This window comes from Tachypleus tridentatus, chromosome 13 (genome assembly GCF_004210375.1).
Source record: "Tachypleus tridentatus isolate NWPU-2018 chromosome 13, ASM421037v1, whole genome shotgun sequence".
Lineage (NCBI taxonomy): Eukaryota > Metazoa > Arthropoda > Merostomata > Xiphosura > Limulidae > Tachypleus > Tachypleus tridentatus.
The window spans coordinates 48,567,041-48,592,330 of record NC_134837.1 but is presented as its reverse complement, the minus strand read 5'-3'; the positions used below and the strand labels follow the sequence as shown (position 1 = coordinate 48,592,330).

The 25,290-nt window shown below is 35.1% G+C and overlaps 1 protein-coding gene across 3 annotated transcripts in view; it reads right to left on the bottom strand.

The window, feature by feature from the left end:
- LOC143240211 (glycerol kinase-like) overlaps nucleotides 1-25,290 on the bottom strand; it is a 53,086-nt gene that overhangs the window by 12,172 nt on the left and 15,624 nt on the right. For all 3 annotated transcript variants that reach the window (XM_076482312.1, XM_076482313.1, XM_076482311.1), the window contains exons 9-14: nucleotides 14,077-14,144; nucleotides 13,702-13,744; nucleotides 12,296-12,376; nucleotides 10,324-10,402; nucleotides 9,739-9,835; nucleotides 2,752-2,836 (exon numbers count right to left, since the gene is read on the bottom strand). In XM_076482312.1, the coding sequence (XP_076338427.1) occupies nucleotides 2,752-2,836; nucleotides 9,739-9,835; nucleotides 10,324-10,402; nucleotides 12,296-12,376; nucleotides 13,702-13,744; nucleotides 14,077-14,144 (453 nt within the window). The remainder of the gene's footprint in view (nucleotides 1-2,751; nucleotides 2,837-9,738; nucleotides 9,836-10,323; nucleotides 10,403-12,295; nucleotides 12,377-13,701; nucleotides 13,745-14,076; nucleotides 14,145-25,290) is intronic.

The following is a 25,290-nucleotide window of genomic DNA, read 5'->3' as shown; positions in this document are numbered from 1 at the left end:
TTAGACAGTTAAGTAATAACTCATGGCAAACATTTTTAAACATGGCCATTTTGCTGTTGAAATAGGTAAATGGTAATCTTGTTTGAACGTATTAACATGAATCTTAATACACGACAAATATTCACATCATCACGTCACTTCCTCATATCCATTTCAACATTAAACTGTCCATGTGTAAAACTGTTTGTCAAGTTTCACAATATTTGGCTTCAACATAGGTACCACTGGGCTAAAATACCTACACCAAAAGCAAGATTTTACCCAATACCCACACAACAATTTATGCTTTAGCCATAAAGATACAGAAAAAAATTAAATCATTGTAGAAAATTTTCAATTCAAAAATTATAAAAATATACTGCAGGCCAAGAAAGCTTAAGTTTTATGAACCAAAATAAAATTGAAATATATCAAACCAGGTATGATTCAGTTTAACATACAAATCTAAGTACACTGATGCACATCTTAAATTTTTATTTGTATAATTAAAAATGCAATTATTTTTTCAAATGGAGCAATATCTTGTAATGTACAAAGTACATAAGCTCTCTTGAATTCCCTAACAAATATGAGTTATTTTAAAATAAAACTATATTTTCTTCTATTTTTCAGTTATTCTGAAGATAATTTAGTTTATGAAAGATATTGCACTTTTTACATTGGATTAACTAATCATGCTACTTATATTAGGGCAGTTTTTATCTGTTCTATGATTTTCCTTTCCTGTGCTTACAAACTATGGGCTTATTTTTCCATTGGATTAACTAATCATGCTACTTATATTAGGGCAGTTTTATCTGTTCTATGATTTTCCTTTCCTGTGCTTACAAACTATGGGCTTATTTTTCCATTGGATTAACTAATCATGCTACTTATATTAGGGCAGTTTTTTTTATCTGTTCTATGATTTTCCTTTCCTGTGCTTACAAACTATGGGCTTATTTTTCCATTGGATTAACTAATCATGCTACTTATATTAGGGCAGTTTTATCTGTTCTATGATTTTCCTTTCCTGTGCTTACAAACTATGGGCTTATTTTTCCATTGGATTAACTAATCATGCTACTTATATTAGGGCAGTTTTTTTTATCTGTTCTATGATTTTCCTTTCCTGTGCTTACAAACTATGGGCTTATTTTTCCATTGGATTAACTAATCATGCTACTTATATTAGGGCAGTTTTTATCTGTTCTATGATTTTCCTTTCCTGTGCTTACAAACTATGGGCTTATTTTTCCATTGGATTAACTAATCATGCTACTTATATTAGGGCAGTTTTTTTTATCTGTTCTATGATTTTCCTTTCCTGTGCTTACAAACTATGGGCTTATTTTTCCATTGGATTAACTAATCATGCTACTTATATTAGGGCAGTTTTTTTTATCTGTTCTATGATTTTCCTTTCCTGTGCTTACAAACTATGGGCTTATTTTTCCATTAGATTAACTAATCATGCTACTCATATTAGGGCAGTTTTTATCTGTTCTATGATTTTCCTTTCCTGTCCTTACAAAATGTGGGCTTACATTCTTACTTCCTCATGTATTATCAATTCAAATATTATGCAAGTTAATAAAAAAGAACCATTACAGTGATATTTTACCAATTCCCAAAAGAAATTAAAATAGTAAGTTGATTGCATTAAAATTATGCATTATAACAATGAAGCCTGTCCTGACTGACCTAAAATGTTTTAAATATTAAAATAATTTACCCCAAAATAAGTACTATTCTAATGAATGAACTTAAACTTGGATGACAAAAACAGTAATTAGAAATTTGTACAGAATCAGAAAACCACAATACATTCTTATTCAGGGAAAAAAATCGTTATTTTTCCTTTCAAATTCAAATCACTCACATTTGAGCTAGAAATAAGATAGATGTTCTAAACTCAAACAGTACATTATATATTTTAAAAGTTGAAAAACTTTATCTATTAATTAGAGACCAATCTTGTAAATTTTTCAATTAATTCTTTTTTAAATGTTTAGGTACTTAAATTATGTATTTAAAAGCTGATCTTTGCATGAAAAAAACACTACAAAGGTTTTCTATTATCCTTGACATTTTACAATAGCTTGCTTCAAAACAAATTTATTTCAAAACTTTTAGTAAAAATTAGATTATTCATAAAACATTATTGATGTAAGAAAAACATGTAGCTTCAAGAAGTCTTCAGGATAAACTGGAGAAGAAAGGCCCACCTTTTGAAAGCTCTCATGCTATAAGGTTTTTATCATTTTACATAAAACTTTAATTACGAACTAATTATTGTTTGCTAAAAATGTTACTTCAAACATAATACTAACACTTCCAGTCAAGCAATAAGGTGGATATAGTTTACATGAAACCTTTATCAAAACTGGTGAAATACCTCAAAAGACTTAAGTTTTAAAGTATATGATCAACACATTTTTAGGTACTTTTGCGACTTAAAAATTAACTTTATTTTTTGGTAAATGATATATTCATTATGACATTAATGTAGTCCTGATCATGCTTAGAAATCTTTGCACTTGCCTTTCAAATCTCAAGTACTAAAAGTAAATTCGTTCTGTAATTTATTCATATTCAGAACTAAGTTCAGTGAGTCTTTTAATAGGTATACGTGTCTTCTGAATCATAAACTGTTAAACAAATAAAAAAAATCATAATACAAATTTAACAAATTATACATGCAATACAAAAGTCACAAAACTCTTTTCAGAATATCAAAAGAAATGTTTAAATAGATAAAAGTATTCTCACCTCTTTTGTCTGGAAACAAACAGCTTCTAAAGTTGCTCTGGCAATGTGAGCTCTGGTGGTGAAGTGAGTCAGGCCTATCATAATACTAAAGTAACAAGAAAAAAGTTATGTATAACTAAGACATCAATTTAAAAATTTTCGTAACTGTTAAATAGTACAAAACAGCATTTCCTTCAAACCATAAAAAATCTTATATATTTCTGTCTATCAAACATAGCCTACTTTGATTATCACATACTGAAATAACTGCATCTCTACTGATATCATGTTACAACTTTTTTCAGTGCTTTCACAAGTTTTAAAAGTTTAAAACAAGAATTCTGATAACTTTCTGTATTTCTATAAAAAATTTTGAAAATTGAAGAAGTTGTGCAAAACATTTATGGAAAAAAAAAAGAGAGAGTAAGAAAAATTACTAAATTAAATTCAAGCAGTAAAACTCACTTTCAGGCCAAGAAACAACAACAAAGCAGACAAAGAATATTCAACTATTAGAAAATGTAGGTGTTCCAGATGTAGTCTAGACTATGGTTTGTGTCAAGAATTGTCTCTAATAGGTATCCAATGCTTATAATCTTTTTAGTTTCCTACCAAAATACTATGGCAGTTTCTATTTTGTGATCAAAAGTATGAAATCACAAAAACAAACAATCAATGGCTCTACAAATGTAACCATATTTTGTTTTTGATACATTTAAATCAAGCATGTAGATAGTAACTAACAATTCTTTATTTAAGGTGATAAAATTCAACTGAAAGAGATGGCACTCACTTCGGCAGTCTATATGACATATAAACTGCAACTTTCTCAATCATTTTGGAAACTGCAACCTCATTTCAATTTTTTGTTATTTTAAACTGAAAAATGCATCTATAATTTGCAGTCTTTGAAGTTCTCTTTCAACACAGAACTCTTATGGGAAACTGGTTGGTTGGTTGGTTTGGTGTTTTATGGCACAAAGCAGCTAGGCTATCTGCACCAAACATCAGATAAAAAGTTATATTTAAAGTAAAAATTCATAAAACAAAATTAAGAAAAAGCATAAACAGCATTAAAACCAATGTTTACATCTAGTCTACAGAGGTAAGAAAAAAACTACAGTAATAAAAGTTGTAGAGGACTTTCTGTAACATAATTGTAATTATCATAACTCGCCAGGAAGACTAACAGGTAATTACAAAATCCACCAGTCACTTGTCCAGGCCTGGTTCCGAATTATTTGACGTTATGGCCATTTTCAGAAAGTAAAGTAATCAAAGTTTTAAAAGACTCGTAACAATATTTTAATAATAACTTGCTGGGATGACTAACAGGCAGTTTTAAACAGCAGTATTAATCACCTGATGTTGGTCTTTTCCACTCCTAGTTTTGAGTTATTTGATGTTGCGGCCCTTTTCTAATTTCAAATCAAACTAGATGACTTTGATTCTTAAAAGGGAATGACATTAAAAATAGATCTAATTTATAAATTGAAAAAGTAAATAGCATTAAAAAGATTAATGGCCTTTAAAAAACTAAAACATTTCTAAAGTAGACATGGTCACAATCACCAATAACATTGTCTAACTAAATGGATAAACCTTGGGACAGAACATGTTTAAAATGGTGCTGTCGTTGAGAGTGATAACGACGGCAAGACAGTAAAATATGGCTTATTGTGACCTGAGTATTACACAGACAACACATTGGTGCATCAGTCCCAGATAAAATAAAACAAGTTAAAAAACTGTGACCAACGCGAAGTCTAGTTAGGACAACTTCTGCTTTTCGATCCTTATGGAAGCAAGATGGTCAAAGTCCAATACAGAGTTGTATTTGGAAAAGATTGTTTTCATGTTGCTCACTCCAAGTCGACTGCCAACTAGTATGGAGCCGAGCCTTGAATACAGGACCATTGTCCATGTAGGGAATAAGCAAAGCTGTGATAGTACAAGAGCAAACAGATTTATCTGTGGTGTTGACGAGCTCATTCCCACTAATACCAAAGTGGTCTAGTATTCAGAAAAACTGGATAGAAATAAATGTTAAAGAGAAATGGGCCAGTCGGTTTTGAATATCGGCGAGAACAAGGTGTGAACTAATGTGAAGCAATTCCAGGGCTGGTAGAGAACTAAGCAAGTTACTATAAATAGTACAGTTTGAGTACTACTTAGCTTCTATGTGATCTAGAGCAAGAGAAATGGCATACAATTTGGCAGTAAATACAGAAACTGTAGAGGGGATTCTATACACAACCACCGAACCACAACAAACCATGGCAGAGCCCACACAGTCACCTGATTTCGAACCATCTGTATAAATAGGAATGCAAGAATTGTTAGAAAGATGTTCAGCAAATAACAGACAGTATTTCCAATCAGGATTGTTTGCTTTACTCATAACTTAAAAATAAGTCACATTTGGGGACTGTAAAAAGCCATGGTGGGTTGGGCTGACCAGTGAATACAGCAATGTTATCTAAGGACAGACCCAATTCAGCCAACTGCACCTGGACATGAAGGCCAAAAGAAGCAATGACAGATTGTCTGTTCTGAAAAAGTATGGCCTACTGAGGAAGGAAAACACAACCCCAGGTGGGATGCTTTGGTAAGGAACAAAGTTTCAAGGCATATAGTAAAGACAGTTGCAAACAGCAGAGGTGCAAAGAAGGTTCAAGAGACTCTGTGTACAAGTTCTGAACTCCAGAAGTACGGAAAGCCCCAGTGCACAGCCAAAGTCCTTGATAATGAATGGAGTCCAGCATCTTTAAGGTCGAGCCATAGACCAGTGATTCATAGTCTAGTTTCGATCAAATAAGAGCACAATATATCTGTAGTATAGAACATCAATCCACTCCCCAAGTGGTGGAAGAGAGGACATGGAGGATGTTCAGTACTCTTGTACATTTGACCTGTAGCTGCTTAATGTGTGGTATAAAGGTCAGCTAATGGTCAAAGATAAACCCCAAGAATTTTGTCTCAGAGACCACCGGCAGCACAACTTCACCGATACGGAGTTCAGGCTCAGGGTAAATATCCCGTTTGTAGCAAAAGTGCATGCTAATAATTTTAGAGAGAGAAAAGTTAAAGCCATTTGCTGTGGACCACTTCAGTAAACAATTGAGGGCATTCTGTAGCTGCCACTTAATATACCTCATGATTGACATGAGATGTGAAAGTCGTCAACATAGAGCCCATTTGCAAAAGTGAGAGAGATTTGTTCAGTGATAGCATTAAACTTTATAGTGAAAAGTGTGACACTCAAAGCACAGCCCCAAGATATTCCACGTTCTTGTAGAAAAGAACGGAAAAGTGTCACTCACTCAAAATTGGAATCACCTGTCCATTAAAACGTTTTAATATAATGGGCAAATGGCCATGCAACCCATATATATGGAAATCTTGCAAAATGCCATACCTCCATGTTGTATCATAAGCCTTCTCAATGTCAAAGAATATTGATACAAAATATTGTCATTGAGAAAGGCTTCTGTAATTGATGTTTCAAGTCAAATCAGGTGGTCCATGGTGGAGCCCTGGCATTAGAACCTACACTGGGTGGGTGAGAGGTGGTTGTAGGATTCGAGGAACCAAACAAGACAAGCATTAACCATTCTCTCGAAGGTCTTACAGAGACAGCTCATTAAAACAATTGGACTAGAGTTTGAAGGAATCTTAGAATCCTTCCCAGACTTAGAGAAAGACAGGACATTAGCCTGGCACCAGACATTAGGAAAACCATTCTCCTGCCAGATCCAGTTAAAAACAATCAGAAAAATAGCAAGAGAAGCAGGAGATAGAGGTGCAGCATTTTATAGTGTACATCATCAGGTCTGACTGAGGTACTACCAGACCAATGAGGGGCCAGTTTGAGTTCCACCAGTGTAAAGGGATGATTATAATCATAGAGACAATTAACTCGAAAGGAAAGAGGTGGTTGCTCTGCCCGAGTCTTGATGGCTAAGAAGGTGGAGGAAGAAGCGGAAGTGTTAACTACCAAGCAAAAGCTTTCACCTATAGTATCAGTGATGGCTATCAGAGAGCAAGATCATGAGGGGGAAAGAATTATATTGCCCACTGACCTTTCGAATCTTGTCCCACATCACTTTGGAACTGGTGGTAGAAGATATACTGGTTATGAACTTAATCCAAGATTCCTTCTGGCTTTGACGTCTTACCCACTGAGCATGTGCACGGGCCTGCTAGAAAGCAATGCAGTGCGAGAGTGTGTTATACTTATGAAATGTATTCCAGGTCCATTTTTGAGCCTTCTTTGCTACATGAGAGGCAAGATTCCACCACAGATGAGGTTATCGTGGAAAACGTGTTTTGGTTTTAGGAATACATTGAGCAGTTGCCTGTATAATACAGTTAGTTACTGCTGCCACACAGTCATGTATTGATGGCTTAAAGGCTATGGCAGGATCAAGTTCTGCTAGAGCAGTGAAAGAGGGCCAGTTTGCTTGATCCAGCTTCCACCAGGGCATGCAGGTCGGGTGTCATTGACAATAGCCAGTCTCTCTCAAAATCATAGGAAAATGATCATTGCCTTGTGGATTATCATCAACCCTCAATGAAAAGTGGGAAATAGTGAAGGGAGCAAATTGAGAGATCAATAGCAGTGAAGAACTGACTAGTTGCATGAAATTAAGCACAAGAACTGCTACTGAAAAGAGAAAGGTTGTGATCAGAAAGCATATGCTGTACAGAGCAACCCCTCCCATCAATATCAGCACTTCCCCAGAGGGAAGGATGTCCATTAAAGTCCTCCAGAATTAAAAAGGGAGATGGCAGCTGTTCAATGAGAGAATCAAGATCTGATTGATCATAGGTCTCTCCAGGCAACATAGAGAGAACAAACAGTGATGGTACAACCCAAGGAAACACAGATGGCTACAGCCTCCAAGGGTCTGTCGAGTGGCAAAGACAGGGTGGGCACATGCTGATAAACCAAAGTGCCACTACTCCATGTACTTGTCCATCACACAGCTTGTCCTTTTTGTACAAAAAAAAACTGCTGAAAGGTGTCTGTATCCGCAAGTTTCAGAAATGTTTCCTGTAAGGAAAGACAAACAAGATGGTAGGAAACAGTGTTTTGATGTCATCCAGGTTAGAATGTAAACCTTAACAGTTCCATTGTATCAAGGTGGCCATTTTTATTTACGTGTAGGAGAATTGGATGGAAAACCCTTCTGTTTACGATCACGTCTTTTTTCTTTACTGTCTCTTTTTGAGGGAGGTCTATTGACCTCGATGGACCCTACCCCGGGTCGATTGAGCAGGTTTTTGCTGTTGGAAGAGGATTATAGCAACTGAGGACATGAATTTTGCATCTTGGGGTTGGAGAAGAAAGTGTACCTGAGGAAATGCTCGTACCCAGAACCAAAAGAAGTGAATCTTGGGATTTGCTGGAACGTACGTTAGGGACAGAGATGGGTGTTAAGTTGATAAATCAACTTTTTTAACCATGGTAGTCAAAAGACGTTTCATTTGGTTTGAGAATGATTCTTCTGGAAGCACAAAGATCCATCTGCACTCCTACTGTAGTAATGGAACAATGTGCAGCAGCATACATCTGAAATGAAGTGGTGGACAGCAACTTTTAAGCCTCAGGGTAAGTAATGTTTTGAATCATTCTTTTTCCAACCATTTAGGGCAAGAACAAAAGTAGGACGGGTGAGAGCCATTGCAACTGACACAATGAAGGTCCGTTTCACACTCAAAGGCATGGTGGTCCTTGCCACCACAACTAGCGAACGTCAAGGAACCACGACATGACGTCTTCGAGTGACTGAACCGCTGACACTGGAAACGTCTGAGAAGGCTTGGAATGTATGGCCATACCCTGCAATAAAGATGGCAAGTGGATGTGGTCATGTAAATGTCAGAATGAGGACATCAATCAGCATTATAATTCCATCTTTGCAAGTGGAGATACACCTGACTGCAGAAACTCCTCGGGTGGAGAAACCAATGAGAATCTCTGACTTAGGGATGTTCTTCAAATCCCTCTCAACAATAATTCCTCGTGATGAATTCAAAGTAGCATGAGGTCAACCTTAATAGATACATCCCCAATTGCCTTTGAATGCAAGAGAAGTTCACTGTGTTGAGAATTGGATGTTTCCACCAATAATGTCATCAGAACAAAGCTTCTTTACTGACTTTGAAGAGCCAACAAGTCCCTCTAGTCCCTTCTGAAAGAAAAAGACAGACATCTTCCCTAAAGGTTTGTCTGAAAGAGAATGTTGTATAAGAAAATGAGGTACAACAGGTGTTACAGATGTTGAAGATTGCTGCTCAGAATCTTCAAGACATGGTCGTTGTTTACCTATGGGTTGTTTTTCACTATTTTATTTGAGTTTTTTGTTGGAGGATCCATAATAAAAAAAGGAATATTTCTGTGCCCACTGACCCCACCCACCACAGAGCCCTATGATTGGATACACTACAATGCCAAATAAGGACTCTGCAGCAACACCAGGGTTTCATGAGCACTATACTCAAATACCAGCATCAGATACAATGTCCACAACACCTGTTGAGAACATCCAACACTGGTACTTGGTTGAACCTAGCACAAGTGAACCAGCTGAATGATCCAAGGAGAGCCACCCCAAGGCCACCTATCCACAGGAATTCAAGGCCAAAGTGGTGTGTTAGGGTTGGACCCCTCAACCACCAGCATCCTCTCCTCCTCTTCACAGGTCACCACACATGGCAAACACGTGGGTGGATGTTTAGATCCCAGAGGAGGTAAATTGAAAGAACAGAACCTTCCCTGGGAGGTCCCCTCACCATGTACAGGAATCCACACTGAGAGGGTGGGAAACTGAGTGTATTAGAATAAAATGAGCACCCTTAGTATTTTATGAAGTTTTGTTTACTTTCAAATTTTAGTAGACTGTTGCTGGTTTCCATTCAGAACAGATCACTGTCCTACTAAGCTGTATTTCTAGATGATCACCACCAAAACACATTTTGTTATGATAATTTGAAAATACTTACCCTCTAGCATCAGACTGCCAGTAAGGTGCATAGAGTCCAGAAAATGCAGGTACAAAAAACATTCCACTTGTTTCACTTACAGTCTGAGCAAGTTTTTCTGTGCAGCAAACAAAATATAGCATAAAACAAGTGTAAAAGCATTTAAAGAATTAAACCATTCACATGGTAACATTTAGCAGTAGTACTAAAAAAAATTATCAAATGTTTTAAAATTAACTATGAATACCATTTAACATCACATACAAAAATAACAAGATAAGTTTAAAATATTAAAATTATGTGGATTAAGTCCATTGAATCTGAGTAATATAAGCAACAAATTATTAGATCAACATTGATAACAATTACTTGATTGCACAAATATGAAAAGTTGTATAATATAAATCTATTCAAAACCTTTAACTTTAATTTTTTTTTTTATGAAAGATGTCACTGGGGCAATAAGTTATAATTAGAGAAAGTGACAAAACATAAAGGAGACCAAGATTCTGTGCACAAATACTGAAAACATCAGCAAATATTATGTCTTCCAAATATAAACATAGCTCAATAGAGAAAAAGAAGTAAAAAATAAATACAACATACCAATGTCACCATTGGAATTTAAAATTCCCAAGTTGTTACGAAGCCATGTTACACATGCTCCTGCAACAGCAACAGAGCCCTGGCAATACAAAATACCACAGGTCACATTTCAACTAAAAATTAATGAATATAATGTTAAACTAAGTCAATAGCATCTGACTTAAATAATCACATGCTTGGCAGAACACTGCTCTTGAAACACTACTTTGAATCAGTGCTACAAATTACAAGCATCAACCTCGTTTTCAGTGATTTTTGGATTATCATAATTTCTTACCTTGGAGTAAAAATAAAAATTAAACCTTCTTTGAAGTTCTATGTGCAAAATAATAGAAAATTAGTAATAAAAATTAATGTGGTGTATGCTACAATGAAAAACGAATCTGTGTGAGATTACTAAAATTTACCAATTATTTCATTCTTAATAAAAAAATCCTTTGAAGTAGTTTACAAAATCCAAGAAGTTTATTAGCTGTTGTTCCTTGAGCACATATTTAAAGACTGAAACTATTTTGTTTTGTTTTTATGAGGTGAAGTTTAAAAACTTAAATATAGTAGTTAATGTTAAATATAAATTATTATATCTGTGTGGTACAAGGTTCTTTTGCATAATAAGGCAAAACATCTTTTAAAAATAAAACTGCACTTCATCTTAATGGGGCACTTATATTTTGAAGAAGTAATCATAGAGATACATACCATTTAACAAGTCAAAGTTGTCATTTATATTTCATAGAAATGGATTGAAAGAAAAACACAATACAAATTGCTTTATTAAATGCTTTGTTTCATCTTATTTTACACTCAGAAAACCCAGGAACTTGATAAAAATGTTTATTTTACTGAATCATTAAAATAAAGTATATCATCTGAACTTCTTAATATCTAACTTCTTTTACACTAGCCAATCATTCAAATACTACTCCTAAGACTTTCTTCTGATTATGCTCAAAAACATGGTGAAAAAATTACTAAATTATAAAAATTTAGTCACTTAAAAATACTTATAAAAGATCAATAAAAAAAGTAAAGTTACATTTTCCCTAAAAAAGTTTACAGGAAATAATTACATTATGTACACATGTATGTTTGTTTGAAACTGATGTTCACTAATCAAGCAACAAATTTAAGACATTGTATATCAAATGAAAGGTGTGGAGATTATGCTTGAAAGTATTCTTTGACATATTATAATAATATAGAGGGAAGGGTTTAATAGCTGATAGAAATTGATTTATGAATACATAACTATTTTCTAATGTGTTAAATTATTATTATTATTATTATTATAAGAAAGCACAAACTGCTGTTGACTGCTTACAAAACTAAGCACAGTAGTAACGTCTCAGTGCACTGAGATAGGACTTTAAAGATCAAAAAGAAAAACATTTTGCAATCATTATAAATTTAGTTTTGTAACAAAATGTTTGGTCTGTCAATTTCTCCATGCTCAAAAAGAGAAGATGTAAAAAAATAATTTTAATTCTGTAATAAAGTTCTTATTTAAATTATTCCTTCATTTAAGGTTTTTAAATAAAACATTTTTCAAAACCATTTTATGCACTAACTTCTTGTGGATCCAATACTTTGTGGGTTACAAGGCCCTCAGTAACAAAAATCACATAAAATGAAAACAAAATCCATCAATGTCACAATAAATAGCCCTATTTTCTTGCTGAAGTTTCTATATGTAATGCATATTGATAAAGAATGATTTCACTTAATTTGTTTTCATCAATATGATTCAATACAAGGCCCTCACCAACAGTATACAGTATAAAACTAAACCAGTAATTTTTGGGTCAAGAGAACTCAACCTCAAAATGTATATATAATACATAAACTTTAATTCTTATGACTGCAGATGACTAACTTGGAACAGAAATACATTAGTTGGTTACATGATATACACACACACGCACGCATACACACATACAATCATGTTTCAAATACTTAAAGTAACAACACCTACCTCTAGAGCATAATATGTGGGTTTATTTGGTCCTAGTTTGTAAGCAATGGTGGTTAACAGACCATGTTGTGACCAAACTATCTGTAAAAGCAAATACTGTTCTGTAGCATAATGACATATTTGTCTTTTGTTATAATTTTTTTTAGAATAAGAATAATAATTTTTAATACAAAATGATTTATTCAAAAGCATATCACACCTTAAACAATTTGTAGAGGATCTGAAATTGATTTAATACATGTTGTTAATGTGGGCATAGTTTGTTCAAACAAATTACTACAGTATTTTACAAGAATCTATGTTTAAAGTGTAATAAAACATGATGTCAGTTGGTATATAGGGCTCCATATTTTGAAGCCTACAACAACTAAAATATCAAGAACGTTAAAGATTAATACTCATGAATTATTACTACTTAATAATCAGAGATAGTATATTACATCTAATATACATAAAAAGAAAAAATATTCTATATATTTTCTTGTATTTTTAACTGTATGCAAGACCCAAAGACTAACTTGACATTACTATCGAATATATTCCATCACAGGTGAAATTTTTTGAAAAAAGGACCAACTGATGTTATTTATAACTGGCTGGTATAGCTAGTTTTTATTAGTTCAAATTTAGCAGTTTAACACAGAAATTCATTAAGAAAAACCAGCTTTCATATTCATCATGTTTAGTTTAGTGAGTGCAATACATGAAACTGGCCTCAATGCTAAAATAACAGAAATTCTTAATCATTATCATTTTGACTGAATTTGTATAACAATGCAATTGTTTAACCTTTTTTGCACAATACTGTACGAGCTACATAAATGAATTGTATATTGTATATATGTAACTCTTATACAGTAACTACAACCTATAAAAGACTTTTTCAGTAACACTGATATTTTGTGGGTTGGTCAACTGTAGAACATTTAATTAAACATTAAGATGCTAATTGTGTCTAAGATAAGAATGAATAAATAAATACTAATTAAAAACATACAAAATCCAATTCTAAGTCTGAAGCACTAAATTTCAGGATCAAACAAGATAATTAATCAACACCCTTCTAAGTAGTGATTTTGGCTAAATCTACATATTCCACCTACTTAATACTGCTTTCAAGAATTTCCTTTTATAAATCTCAATGTACCATTTCAATGGTTAGATTTATGAAACCTTGAAAGACTTAGTGTAGGCAATCATCAATGCATTATATTGCTAAGCAACCCTTCGACCATGATCATAAAAACTGACTATGAGACAAGAAAATTAATACAAAAGTCAGTGATAAGCATGTCATAAGATGTAGACCTGTGTAACTAATTTGTTACAGACAAACACCATGTGAATTTTTTAATATACTTTTTCCCCAGAATAAACGTGGGACAAACAAATAAACGACTAAATACCTGTTTTCCTGTGTTGTAAAGAAGAAAACTTCCTGTACCATAACTGAAAGAAAGATAAACTTCAAAATAAACTCTAAATCACAAAAGATGCCCAAAATTTTTAACTCTTTCCACAAGTGAAAGGAAGTACACGTATTTGTACAACAGAAATAAAAGAAATTATATACATACAAATATACACTAGAAGAAACTCATGGCAAACAAAATTAAAAAGTACAATTAACTGAGGTTCAAACTTAATTTACTATAAATTGCCTAGAATTGTACTGCTTGTTTTCATAGAATTTAAATCATCTGTAAAAGAATGTTCTCGATAAAGTTAAAAGAAACAAACAAAAAATTACTGACTTTTATAATCCCAAATTTATATCTTACGTGTTTTTAGCTTTTCCAAAATCAAAACACATCTGGCCAAGCATGGCAGCACTCTGATCCCCGAGAGCCTACGGGATAAAATACATGTAAAATTTATTCAAATACATGAACAATTACAAATACAAAAACATTCATAACATGGAATAAAGGAGGCCAAATACATTTTCTAATTCTTAATGTGTTAATGGAAAGGCAACTTTCAATACCATTTCTCAATTCACTTAAATTATATTTATGCTCACATCTTCTTTCTAGAAAGTTCTTTTATACATTTTAGAAATATTTAAATATTAGATATTCACACTGTTTTATTTTTAATGTGGGTGTTTTGCAATATGTGTAAAGTTATAACTTTCCTATACAGAAAATATATTTCTAATAGGTACTTGCCTCCCTCACAAGATTAGCTATTCTTGTTCAGTACTACCCTCTATATGCATGTCACAGATTGATTGGTTGGCATTTTATGGTGCAGAGCAACTAGACTATCTGCAGCAAGCAACCAGTAAAAAATTAAAAATAAAGTAAAATTATTAATATTCCTTAAAAATGAATCATGTTAAAACAAAACAGTTCAATTTTTGAATTAAAAAGTTAAATAGCATTAGAAAAGCCAATGGCCTTTAAAAAACTAAAAAAATCTGTAACGTGGACAGTGTCACCACTGCCAATGACACTGTCTAGCATCAGGGGTAAACCTGTAGATAAAACACATCTAAAATGGTACTGTCATTTAGTGTCATAATGATGGCATGACGAAAAGCTTGTTTTCACATTGCTCACTTAAAGTCAACTACCAACTAGCATGGAAATGAGATTTGAATACAGGACCATAGTCCATGTATGGAACAGGCACAGCAGTGATATCATCAGAACACACAAACTTAGTTGTGGTGTCAGCTAGCTCGTTCTCACAAATACCAATGTGGCCTGGCATCCATAAGAAGTGGATAGAAGTAGATGTTAAAGATAAATGGGCCAGTCAGTTTTAAATATCGGCAAGAACATGGTGAGAACAAATGCGAGACAATTTCAGGACCAGCAGAGATAAGTGAGTCAATATACATAGTACAAATCGAGTACTGCTTAGATTCTATGTGATTCAGAGCAAGAGAAATGACATACAGTTCAGAAGTGAACAAAGAAACTGTAAAGGGGAGGGTTTTGTGCACAAACACTGAACCACAACTAACCATGGCAGAGCCCACAGAATCACCTTATTTCAAACCATCCATATAAATAGGAATGGAAGGATGATTCGAAATATGTTTGGCAAATAACAGATGACTCAAAGAAAGATCACAGTTGGGAATGACAATAAGCCATGCTGGGATGGCTGACTAGTGGATACAGCAGTGTTATCTGAGAATAGACCTAATTCACCTACCTATGCACGGATACGAAGGCCATAATGAACAATGACAGTGTCTGTTTCTGAAAAAGCATGGCTCACTGAGAAAGGAAAACATAACCCAAAATGGGATGCTGTAGTAAGGATCAAAATTAAGGCTGAATTCCTGACAGAGCCACAGACCAAAGACCCATAATCCACTTTTGATCGATTGAAAGCATGATAGATCTTTAGCATAGAACATCCATCCACTCCTCAAGGAGGTGAAAGAGAAGACATGGAAGATGTTCAGTGCCCTCACACACTTGACTCATAGTTGCATGATGTGTGGTATAAAGGTCAGCTTATGGTAAAAAAAAAGCACCAAGAACTTTGTCTCAGGACCACAGAAAGCACAACTTCACTGACACGAAGTTCAGGGTTGGGGTAAATATTCCATTGGCAGTTTTAGAAAGTGAAAAGATAAAACCGTTCTCTGTGATCCACTTCAGTAAATAATTGAGGACAGTCTATAGCTGCTGCTCAATAAACCTTATGTTCGACGACTGACACGAGATGTGAAAGTCATCAACATGGAGCTCGTTTGCAACTGTATGAGGAAGTTGTCTAAGTGATGGCATTAATCTTTACCATGAAAAGTGTGACACTCAAGACATAGCCATGAGAGACACCAAGTTCCTGTTGGAAAGAACAGTAAGGTGTTAAACCCACATGAACATGGAATTGCTTGCTCATTAAAAAATTAATAAAAACGGGCAAATGATCATGCAACCCATAAGAATGGAGGTCTCACAAAATGCCATACCCCACATAGTATTGTAAGCCTTCTTAAGGTCAAAGAATACTGACACAAGATGTCGCTTGAGAAGTGCTCCTCCGATCAACGTTTCAAGTCAAAGCAGGTGGTCCATAGAAAAGCGCTGTCATCGGAACCCACACTGGGTAGGCTAGAGGAAGTTGTTCGATTCAAGGAACCAAAAAACATAAGCATTAACCAACATCTCTCAGGTCTTAAATAGACAGTAGTTTGATCAAATCTTGAGATCCTTACTAGGCTTAGAGAAAGGCAGGAAAAAAGGCTGGTGCCACGCATCAGGAAAAACATTCTCCTGCCACATCTACTTAAAAACAACCAGAAGAATAGCAAGAGAAACAAGAGAGAGTTGGCACAGAATCTCATAGTGTATATCATCAGGTCCAACTGATGTGCTGACTGATCAATAGCCAGCTTGAGTTTCATCAGTGTAAAGGAGCAATTATAGTCATAGAGAAAATCAGCTTGAAAGGAAAGAGGAGATCGTTCTGCCCGAGTCTTGATGGTTAAGAAGGTGGAGGATGAAGCAGAAGTACTAGATACCTGGCAAAAGCTTTTGCTAAGAATACTGACAATGCTCTTGGCATCAGCAGCTTCCTGACCACTGGAAAGCAAGAATGAAAGGAGGACAGAAGTATACTGCCCATTGACCCTCCAAATCTTGTCCTGTATGACTTTGGAACTGGTGATAGAAGATATGCTGGCTTTGACCTCTTACCTGCCGAGCATGTGCACAGGCTTGCTGAAAAGTGAAGTGGTTCAAAAGTGTGGGATATGTACAAGAGGCATCCTAGGCCCCGTTTTAGAGACTTCCGTGCAATGTGGCAGGCAAGATTCTACCACAGACAAGGATACTGTGGAAAATGTGTCAAGGTTTTAGATATACAATGAGCAACTTGTTGGACAATGCAGTCAATTATTGCTGCCACACAGATGTCACTGATGGCTTACAGATAACAGCAGGATCAAGTTTTGAGAGAGCAGTGAAAGATGGCCAGTTGGCTTGGTCCAGCTTCCATCGAGGCATGCAGATTGGATGGCATTGACCACAGCCAGTCTCTCACAAATTAACAGGAAAATGATCACTGCCCCCTGGGTTACTGTCAACCCTTCATGAAAAGTGAGAAAAAATGAAGGGGAGCAGACTAAGAGATAAAAGACTGACTAGGTGTATGAATAAAAGTATGAATACCAGTATTGAAGAGAGCAAGGTTGTGATCAAAAAGCATAAAATCTATGAAGTGAACCCTCTCTTTAATATCAGAACTTCCCCAGAAGGGATTATATCCATTAAAGTCCCTCAGAATTAGAAATGGAGATGGCAAATGTTCAATGAGAGTATCAAAATACAATTGATTATAGGTCTCTCCAGAAGATAGATAGGGTGTGCCAAGTGGCAACAACAGGGTAAGTACATGCTGATCAATCAGCAGTATCACACCTCTATGCAAGCATCCATCACACAACCTGTCATTTCTGTACAAAAAAAACTGCTGAAAGGTGACTGTATTTGCAGGTTTCAGAAATATTTCCTGTAAGAAAAGACATACAGAATAGTGAGAATCAATAAGTGCTTTGATGTCATACAGATTAGAATGTAAACCTCAACAGTTCCACAATATCAAAGTGGTCATTTTTACTTGTGTATAAGCAAATTGGGTGTAGAGCCTTCTAATAAAGGAGATCTATTGACCTCCATGGATCCTGCCCTGGGTCGATTGGGCAGGCCTCTATCACTGGAAAAAGGTTGCAGTGACTGAGGACATGAACGAATGATCATTCTGCATCCTGGGGCCTGGGAAGAAGATGGACCTGAGGAAATGTTAGAACCCAGACACAAAGGAAGTGGGTCTGGGGAGCTACTGGAAGAAGTAGTGGGGAATGAAATGGGAGTAGATATTCATCTCAATAATGGAGGGCAAAAAACGCTTGAGATGCTTTGAAAATGACTCTGCTACAGTGGAAGTGCAGCAGCATATGTCTGAGATAGAGTGGCAGACATTAATTTCCAAGCCTCTAGATAAGAAAGAATATTTACAGTCTTTAAACATTGTATGCTTTTCTGTTCCACCCACTTAAGGCAAGAACTAAAGTGTGAGGGGTGTGAACCACTATAGTTGACACAACATGGTTATAGTTTGCATTTGTATGCATTGTGGTCTTTGTCATCACAATGAGCACATATTAAAGATCTTTGAATGTCCAAATCTCTGACACTAAAAATATCAGAGGGGGTTTAAAATATATGGCCTAACCTAAGAATTTAAGTATCCTGCTTTCATAATGGTAGGTGGACATGCCAATGTGAATGTCATAATAATTACATTTGTAGGTACCTTAATTCTGTCTTTATTAGTGGAATTTCAGCACACTGCAGAAACACCTTGACTGGGGAAATCATCAAGGATCTCCGACTTGGGAATGTTCTTTAAATTTTTCTCAACTATAACTCCTCTGAAAGAATTCAAAGTTGCACGAAGAGTAACTTTGATGAGTATATCCCTGATACTCCTTGAATTCAGAAGGAGTTTAGAATGTTGTGGTGAAGATATTTCCAACAAAATGTTTCCAAATTGTAATTTTTTACTGACTTGGAGGACCCAATAAGCCCCTTTAATCCCTTTTGAATAAAAAAGAGTGACATTTGCCCTCAGGATTTCTCAGATAAGGAATGTATAATTGGAAATAGAGGTACAGAATACGACTGAAATGGTAACTGTACAGAGTTGTACATGCATGATTGTTTTCTGATAATCTGTTTTTTCACAATTTCTAAATTTTTATTTTTTTCAGGTATGGGGATATTCATAATAAATGGAATACATTTCAGTGCCCACTGAACCCACCCCATTATGGAGCCCTATGAGGGGATGCACTACAATGCCAATCAAGGACATTGTAGCAATGCCAGGATTTCATTAGCACTATACCCAAACACCAGCATCAGACACAATGTCCACAATACCCAATGAAAACATCCAACACTGGTTGGTTGGTTGACCCTAGCTTAAGTGGACCAGCCAAATGACCCCCCATAGGAATTCAAGGCTAAAATAGTGTGTTAGAGTTGGACCCATCAACCACCAGGATCCTCTCCTCCCCTTCATGGGTTGCCACACATGCCAAACATGTGGGTGGATGTTAAAATCACAGAGGAGGTAAACCAAATGAACAAAACTTTCTCTGGGAGGTCCCTTCACCACATAAAGAATCCACACCAAAAGGCATGTCAAAATACTTGTGTATCCTCCATTGGAATTAGTATATTCTAACATGTCTCTCATGCATCATCCATCAACCAATACCAGCATAACATGCTCACAAGACACATGTGACTCTCTCTACACTCCTGTACTGAATTTTCACACTCCAAAATTTAGAAGAAGGTGTCAGTGCCAGAAAAGTAGGCAGTGTGAGAGAGGTAAATACCTGTTAGAAATACATTTTCAGTATAAGAAAATTATAACTTCTGATACAGTACTTACTTCTTCTTATGACACCAGCTACATTCCCACATTAGAAAGAGGATGGCCAGTGTGAAGGAATAACAGAAGTACCCCTGAAAGCATGGAAAGGATACTCCTGATCATGAGAGAAAAAGATCCAAAGATCAGAGGAATAGAACCACATCACTTTTGAGTCATGTATATTCATCACCCATGTGTATAAATAACACAAAGGTGGAAATCATGAGTTGTAGAGTGGCAAGGGTGTGTCAGGACCTACTTGATAAGTCAACTGACATCCACAAGAGAGTAGGCCAAAAAATCAGAAAGTAGACCCAATTCTTAAGGGAAAAGAGGAAATATCGCAAAGGGAGAAGGACTGACAGGGAAAAGAAAGATGGTTGCACACACCACAAAGGGTAATTGTATGCTCTACATTACACTTGAAGTCTCCAACTGGATACAGAGTCTACTTGAGTACAGAAAAGAGTAAAGATGGGAGATAGAATGTAGAAAATAAGAGAAAAGGAAAGCCAAACCTCCTGAGACACTACAGACGTGTGGGGAATAAGAATAGAGAAGGTTAAAACATCATAGTAACTCGCAAAATGGAAGGTATGGCAGAGGGCCTTCTGTAAACCAGAAAGTGAGGAGACTGAAGACCCATGGTCAAATAGCCAGGTGAGAAATTCTGCCACCTGAGCCACAAAGGCTAATCAGCAGGAAATTCAACAATGGAAGAGATTTTATCTGCACTAGCACACTTTTATGGAAGATGGATGTGAAGAAAGTAGAGTGCAACTGATGTTACACAGAAATTGGGCAAGATGAAGAGAGATTCTCTCTAATGTAAACAACCAGCCCAAAGAGCTGCTACAGAAAGGAGGTGGTGAGTGCAAGTGGTCAATCTCCTGCTTGGAATGAGCTAAAAGGAACCATACATCCATGTAATAATAGAACTGCAACCCCAAGACTTACAAAACCTCACACAAAGAAACAAATAACCCATTGAGCCAAGGCAAATACAAAAGAAGTACCTGAAATAGGTAAACTATCACAAGATAAACAAACTGAAGAGAAGTTCAAAACTGAAGCCCTAACAGGATGTTAAGATAGAAAAGGCAGACATGCATTATTGACACCTAAACCCAAGTGAAAATGCCCATCTCAGGGTGAAAAATAAGACTCTATGGTGACCTTGGGGAGTGCAATGAGTGTATTCAATTCCCAGTTGTCTTGGGAAAAACAAAATAATGGGAAAAAAAAACCCAGGATGGTGAACTGGTTTGATTTCTCAGTGCAATGTAAATCCTAAACTCACTTGTAGAGAAAAATATATATGTAAAAATGGCTTGTTTGGGTTGAGAAAATTTTTTATACATATATATTTTAAATCCCAAACTGCCTCTGACAGATGAAGGCATGTCATGGGATCTCAAGAAGGAGGAAAAGAAAAGGGTAGACAGATGGGAAAGGAAGGAAACTGGACAATAAAACTTATCAAAATAGCTCTCAGTACCCATTGATTGTCAACAAAGAAAAGCTAGCAAAGTAGAAACACCAACATTTGAGCTCCCACAAGACCTGAACCCTCAGGGTAGTCACCAGTCCTGGTGGCAATGGGTGGTAGTCCATCAAGGAAATTAGTGAAAAGAAGTATCCAGAATTGAAGGAACAGGGAAGGGATGGGAGGAATAGGTGACATATGAGGTTCTGATGAAAACAGACTTCACTCACTACTTGGTATTGGCAGAAACTGAAGTGAATACATGAAGCTTCAAAAATGGAAAAAAATATAAGATCATGACATACATGGAGGGAAAAATGACCCAAATTAAAACTGAGTCTCTAACTAGAAGTTACCAACAACAAAGAAACTGTGTATGTAAAGTAAGAGTTAAGGACAAATTATAGGTTAAAGTGAAGGGTATTGGCAAAAACCCTTCAATATATCTATGGAGATCCTATCAGAATCGATGTAAGAAAGAAAGACACCAGAAAACAGTATGTGTAAAGCTAACAGTAAATATGGAATCCACCCTTCAAAAAGTATAAAAAATAACTTCTGATCAAAACATAGTCTGTCCAATTATAAAAAAATGTGAACTGATCAGAAGCCCCCAAGTGATGTGACAAGCTAATCTCCTCATGGAAATGAAAAATTACCCAAACAGCAAAACCCAAATATCAGCAGAGAGAGGAAAAAACCAAAGGGGAAAAGTACATATGAGATGCAAGACAAAGGAAAAAAGAAAGTGGTCATTCAATCACAATCCCTTTTTTCATATACATAATCCCTAATTATGTACAGTGAAACCCCTCTAATCAGGCCAGTTTGTCTCAGTCCCGAAGGTGGCTACTTTAAAGGGGCTTCACTGTATATGTAAAACTGCTCGTATGGGTTGAGAAAAATTTTATGTAGAAGAACAAACGACATTTCAACCTTCTTCAGTCATCGTCAGGTTCATAAAGAAAGAAAAAGGTAACTGACCACATGTTTGAATGGGGTTGTGTAACTGAGTGTAGGAATGTAGAGGGTGCACTTAGATGTTTGATCATATTTATTAATATCAGGTATAAAAGGGTTCCTTTGTATTGATTTATTTTGGGTTTGAGTTGTTGTACAAGTAAGGCTTCTTTAATTTTGCATTTGTTTATATTTGTTTCTTTATTTAGTATTTGAGTGTTTTCTATGGTTATGTTGTGTTTATTTGACTTGCAGTGTTCGAAAACGTGTGAAGGTGACTTTTTATGTTCTTTGAATCTGGTTTCCATTTTTCTACTTATTTCTCCAATATAGAAGTCGTGGCAGTTATCACACTGTATTTTATAAAAAATGTTGGTGTGGTGTTTGTCAGTGTAGTTTTTACATAATATAGACCTTAGTTTTGTGCCTGGTTTTTCAATAAATTTGGTATTAACTGGAATGTCATATTTTGTTACTAGTTTTTGCCAAATATTGGTTATTTTTCTGCTGATGTTGGAAATATATGGTATGCAGCAGTATATGGTTGTGATTTTTTAATTCATGGGATATATTTACAAAAACAAAAAACTAGAAAACAATCTTACAAAAAGAGACATTAATTCTATTAAAAACCTAAATCAAGACAAAAACAAAAATTCTAAAAGCAGATAAAGGAAATGCTGATTGGCAAACTCTAGAGTCAGAAATAAACAAAGTGCTCATCAGCCAGCAAAAGCTCAGAAGTTTCAGTGGGAGCCATAGCAAAATCCAGGGAGAAAAGTTGGAACCTGTTATGTTTCAACCTTCTGATACACAACAGCAGATAAATCCATTCCAAGGATGCCTAAAGAAACGTTATTTGCTGTTCTAACCCCCGAAGTGGTAACGTAAACTTCTAAATGCATTGCACAGGGAAGTTTCATAAAATTCAAATGCAGAAATAGAACAACAAGAATTAACTGATAAATACGATAAATGAAATACATCGTAATAAATAAACAAAAAATTATGTTCAAACTTGAACACTGCCAAGCAAGAAGTTTCAGTAAAGGGAGTTCCATGCATCACATGAGCATGCTGTGCTACTATTGGTTGATGGATAACACATGATGATTTGCATGACATAAACATTGAGATACACAAATTCCAAGAAGGGGAAAGCACAAATCTTGTGGCATGCTTACAGAAATGTTTGCATATAGAGGACAGCACAATCAGGATAGCTAATCTTGTAATAGAAGGTAAGTACCATATCAAAAGTTATTTATCAGAATCTTTATGCAAATCTACATAAAATTTATTCATGAATACAGAGCAATCCTTAATTTGGAGCCAACAGATTACAGGCAAGACAGTTATTCAACAGCAGAGTTTTGGCTACACTTCTATGATTAAATACTGGAATTTTGCCATCACTTTTACACCACACACAGGGTAAAACAATGAAGAAAGAATTATTACAACATTGGAACAGTGTCTCAGAATCATAGTATTGACAAGCTAGCAACCTCATCATGCATAGTCTTTTGAAAAAAAATATGAAATAATTTCATACATTATAACAGTAGTACATATTTATTAGAAGAAAAACTTACAATAATTCTGCATTTATAAAAGAAGTAACAGCATTGAGTACTGCAAATGCAGATGTAACAAGACCCACTGTTTTAAATTACAATGTTTCTATGTAGTGCTACGTGAAAAATGTTCTACCATTCATAGAATTCTCTTCATAAAAAAAAAAAAACAAGAGATGTATATCCAATAGCTATGAGAGTTCAACAACAATGGACAAATTAGCTCACAGAGGTCACTCAAGCCTTTTATAAGGCCACATACCAAAAAGAACTTAAAAAGTATTATCATCACAATAAAACTAATATTACCTTATTAGACTTTGGGTTTTCTTATTATTCGTTTCATACTCAGTTTAAAATTTTATATTACTGCATACATTATGATTATTTAAACTTTGTTTGACTTTTATTTAGGTTACTTCAGGAATTCATGGTTAACAATGATTAATCCAAAATACCAGATTATAAAGGTGGTTTGTTTTCAATTTCATGCAAAGCTACTAGAGGGCTATCTATGCTAGCCATCCCTAATTTAGCAGCATAAGACAAGAGGAAAGGCAGCTAGTCATCACTACCCACCGCCAACTCTTGGGCTACTCTTTTACCAACGAATAGTGGGATTGATTGTCACAATAGCTGAAAGCGTGAGCATGGTTGGTGTGACGGAGATTTGAATCCAGAACCCTCAGTTCACAAGTGCCTTAATCACCTGGCCATGCTGGTTCTATAAAGATGAATGCTTCTCTTTTTCTCATGTAGAAAATACTGATAATTTGTTTAGTATTACATAGCTAGCTTAAAAAGTTAGGATATTGTAAAATGACTGCAAAAATAAAACATTACAGATATATATAAAATGATGGTGAGGGCATTCAACTTGTAATCTGTAGGTTACAGGGTTGAAATAAAGTGCAAAATATGCTCATCTTTTAGCTGTGGGGGTATTGTAGTGTTACAATCAATTCCACCATACACTGATAAAGAGTAGCTCAAGCACTGACAATGGCTATTGCTAGCCACTTATCTTCCCTTTCAATGACAGGTCAAAATTAGGAATGGTGGCAGATATGTTTAGAAATTTTTTTATGAAAAGCAGTCTCTAGTTTTCCTCCTCTTTTGTTTCCTGTTGATTTTAAGATGTTATATGACATTCAAGGCTTCAATATTGTTATACACAATTTTTATGAGCATTTAAAACAATACTGCACATACTGAAATATTCAAGTCTGGAAAAGTGTGCACAGTATTGTTGTAACAGATGATTTATGAGTAAATAAATCTTTCATTGTTTCTAAATGTTCAACAGCTTACGAGCTTAAGTCATAGCTTTAGAGATATCCAGTATCCCATAAACTACTGCCCTGGTACTTAATATTAAATCAGTAGACATTGTAGATGATGCATTACTGTTGGCAAGTACTTTTGGGTGATAACTTAGTTAACCCAAAATAATGTTACATCATAAAGTAGTTATTTTGATACAACAGGTAAAAAAGTGTGTGTTGTGGTTAAAAATCCAAATAGCCATAATACACATCTTTATAAAAAGCACTACTTTT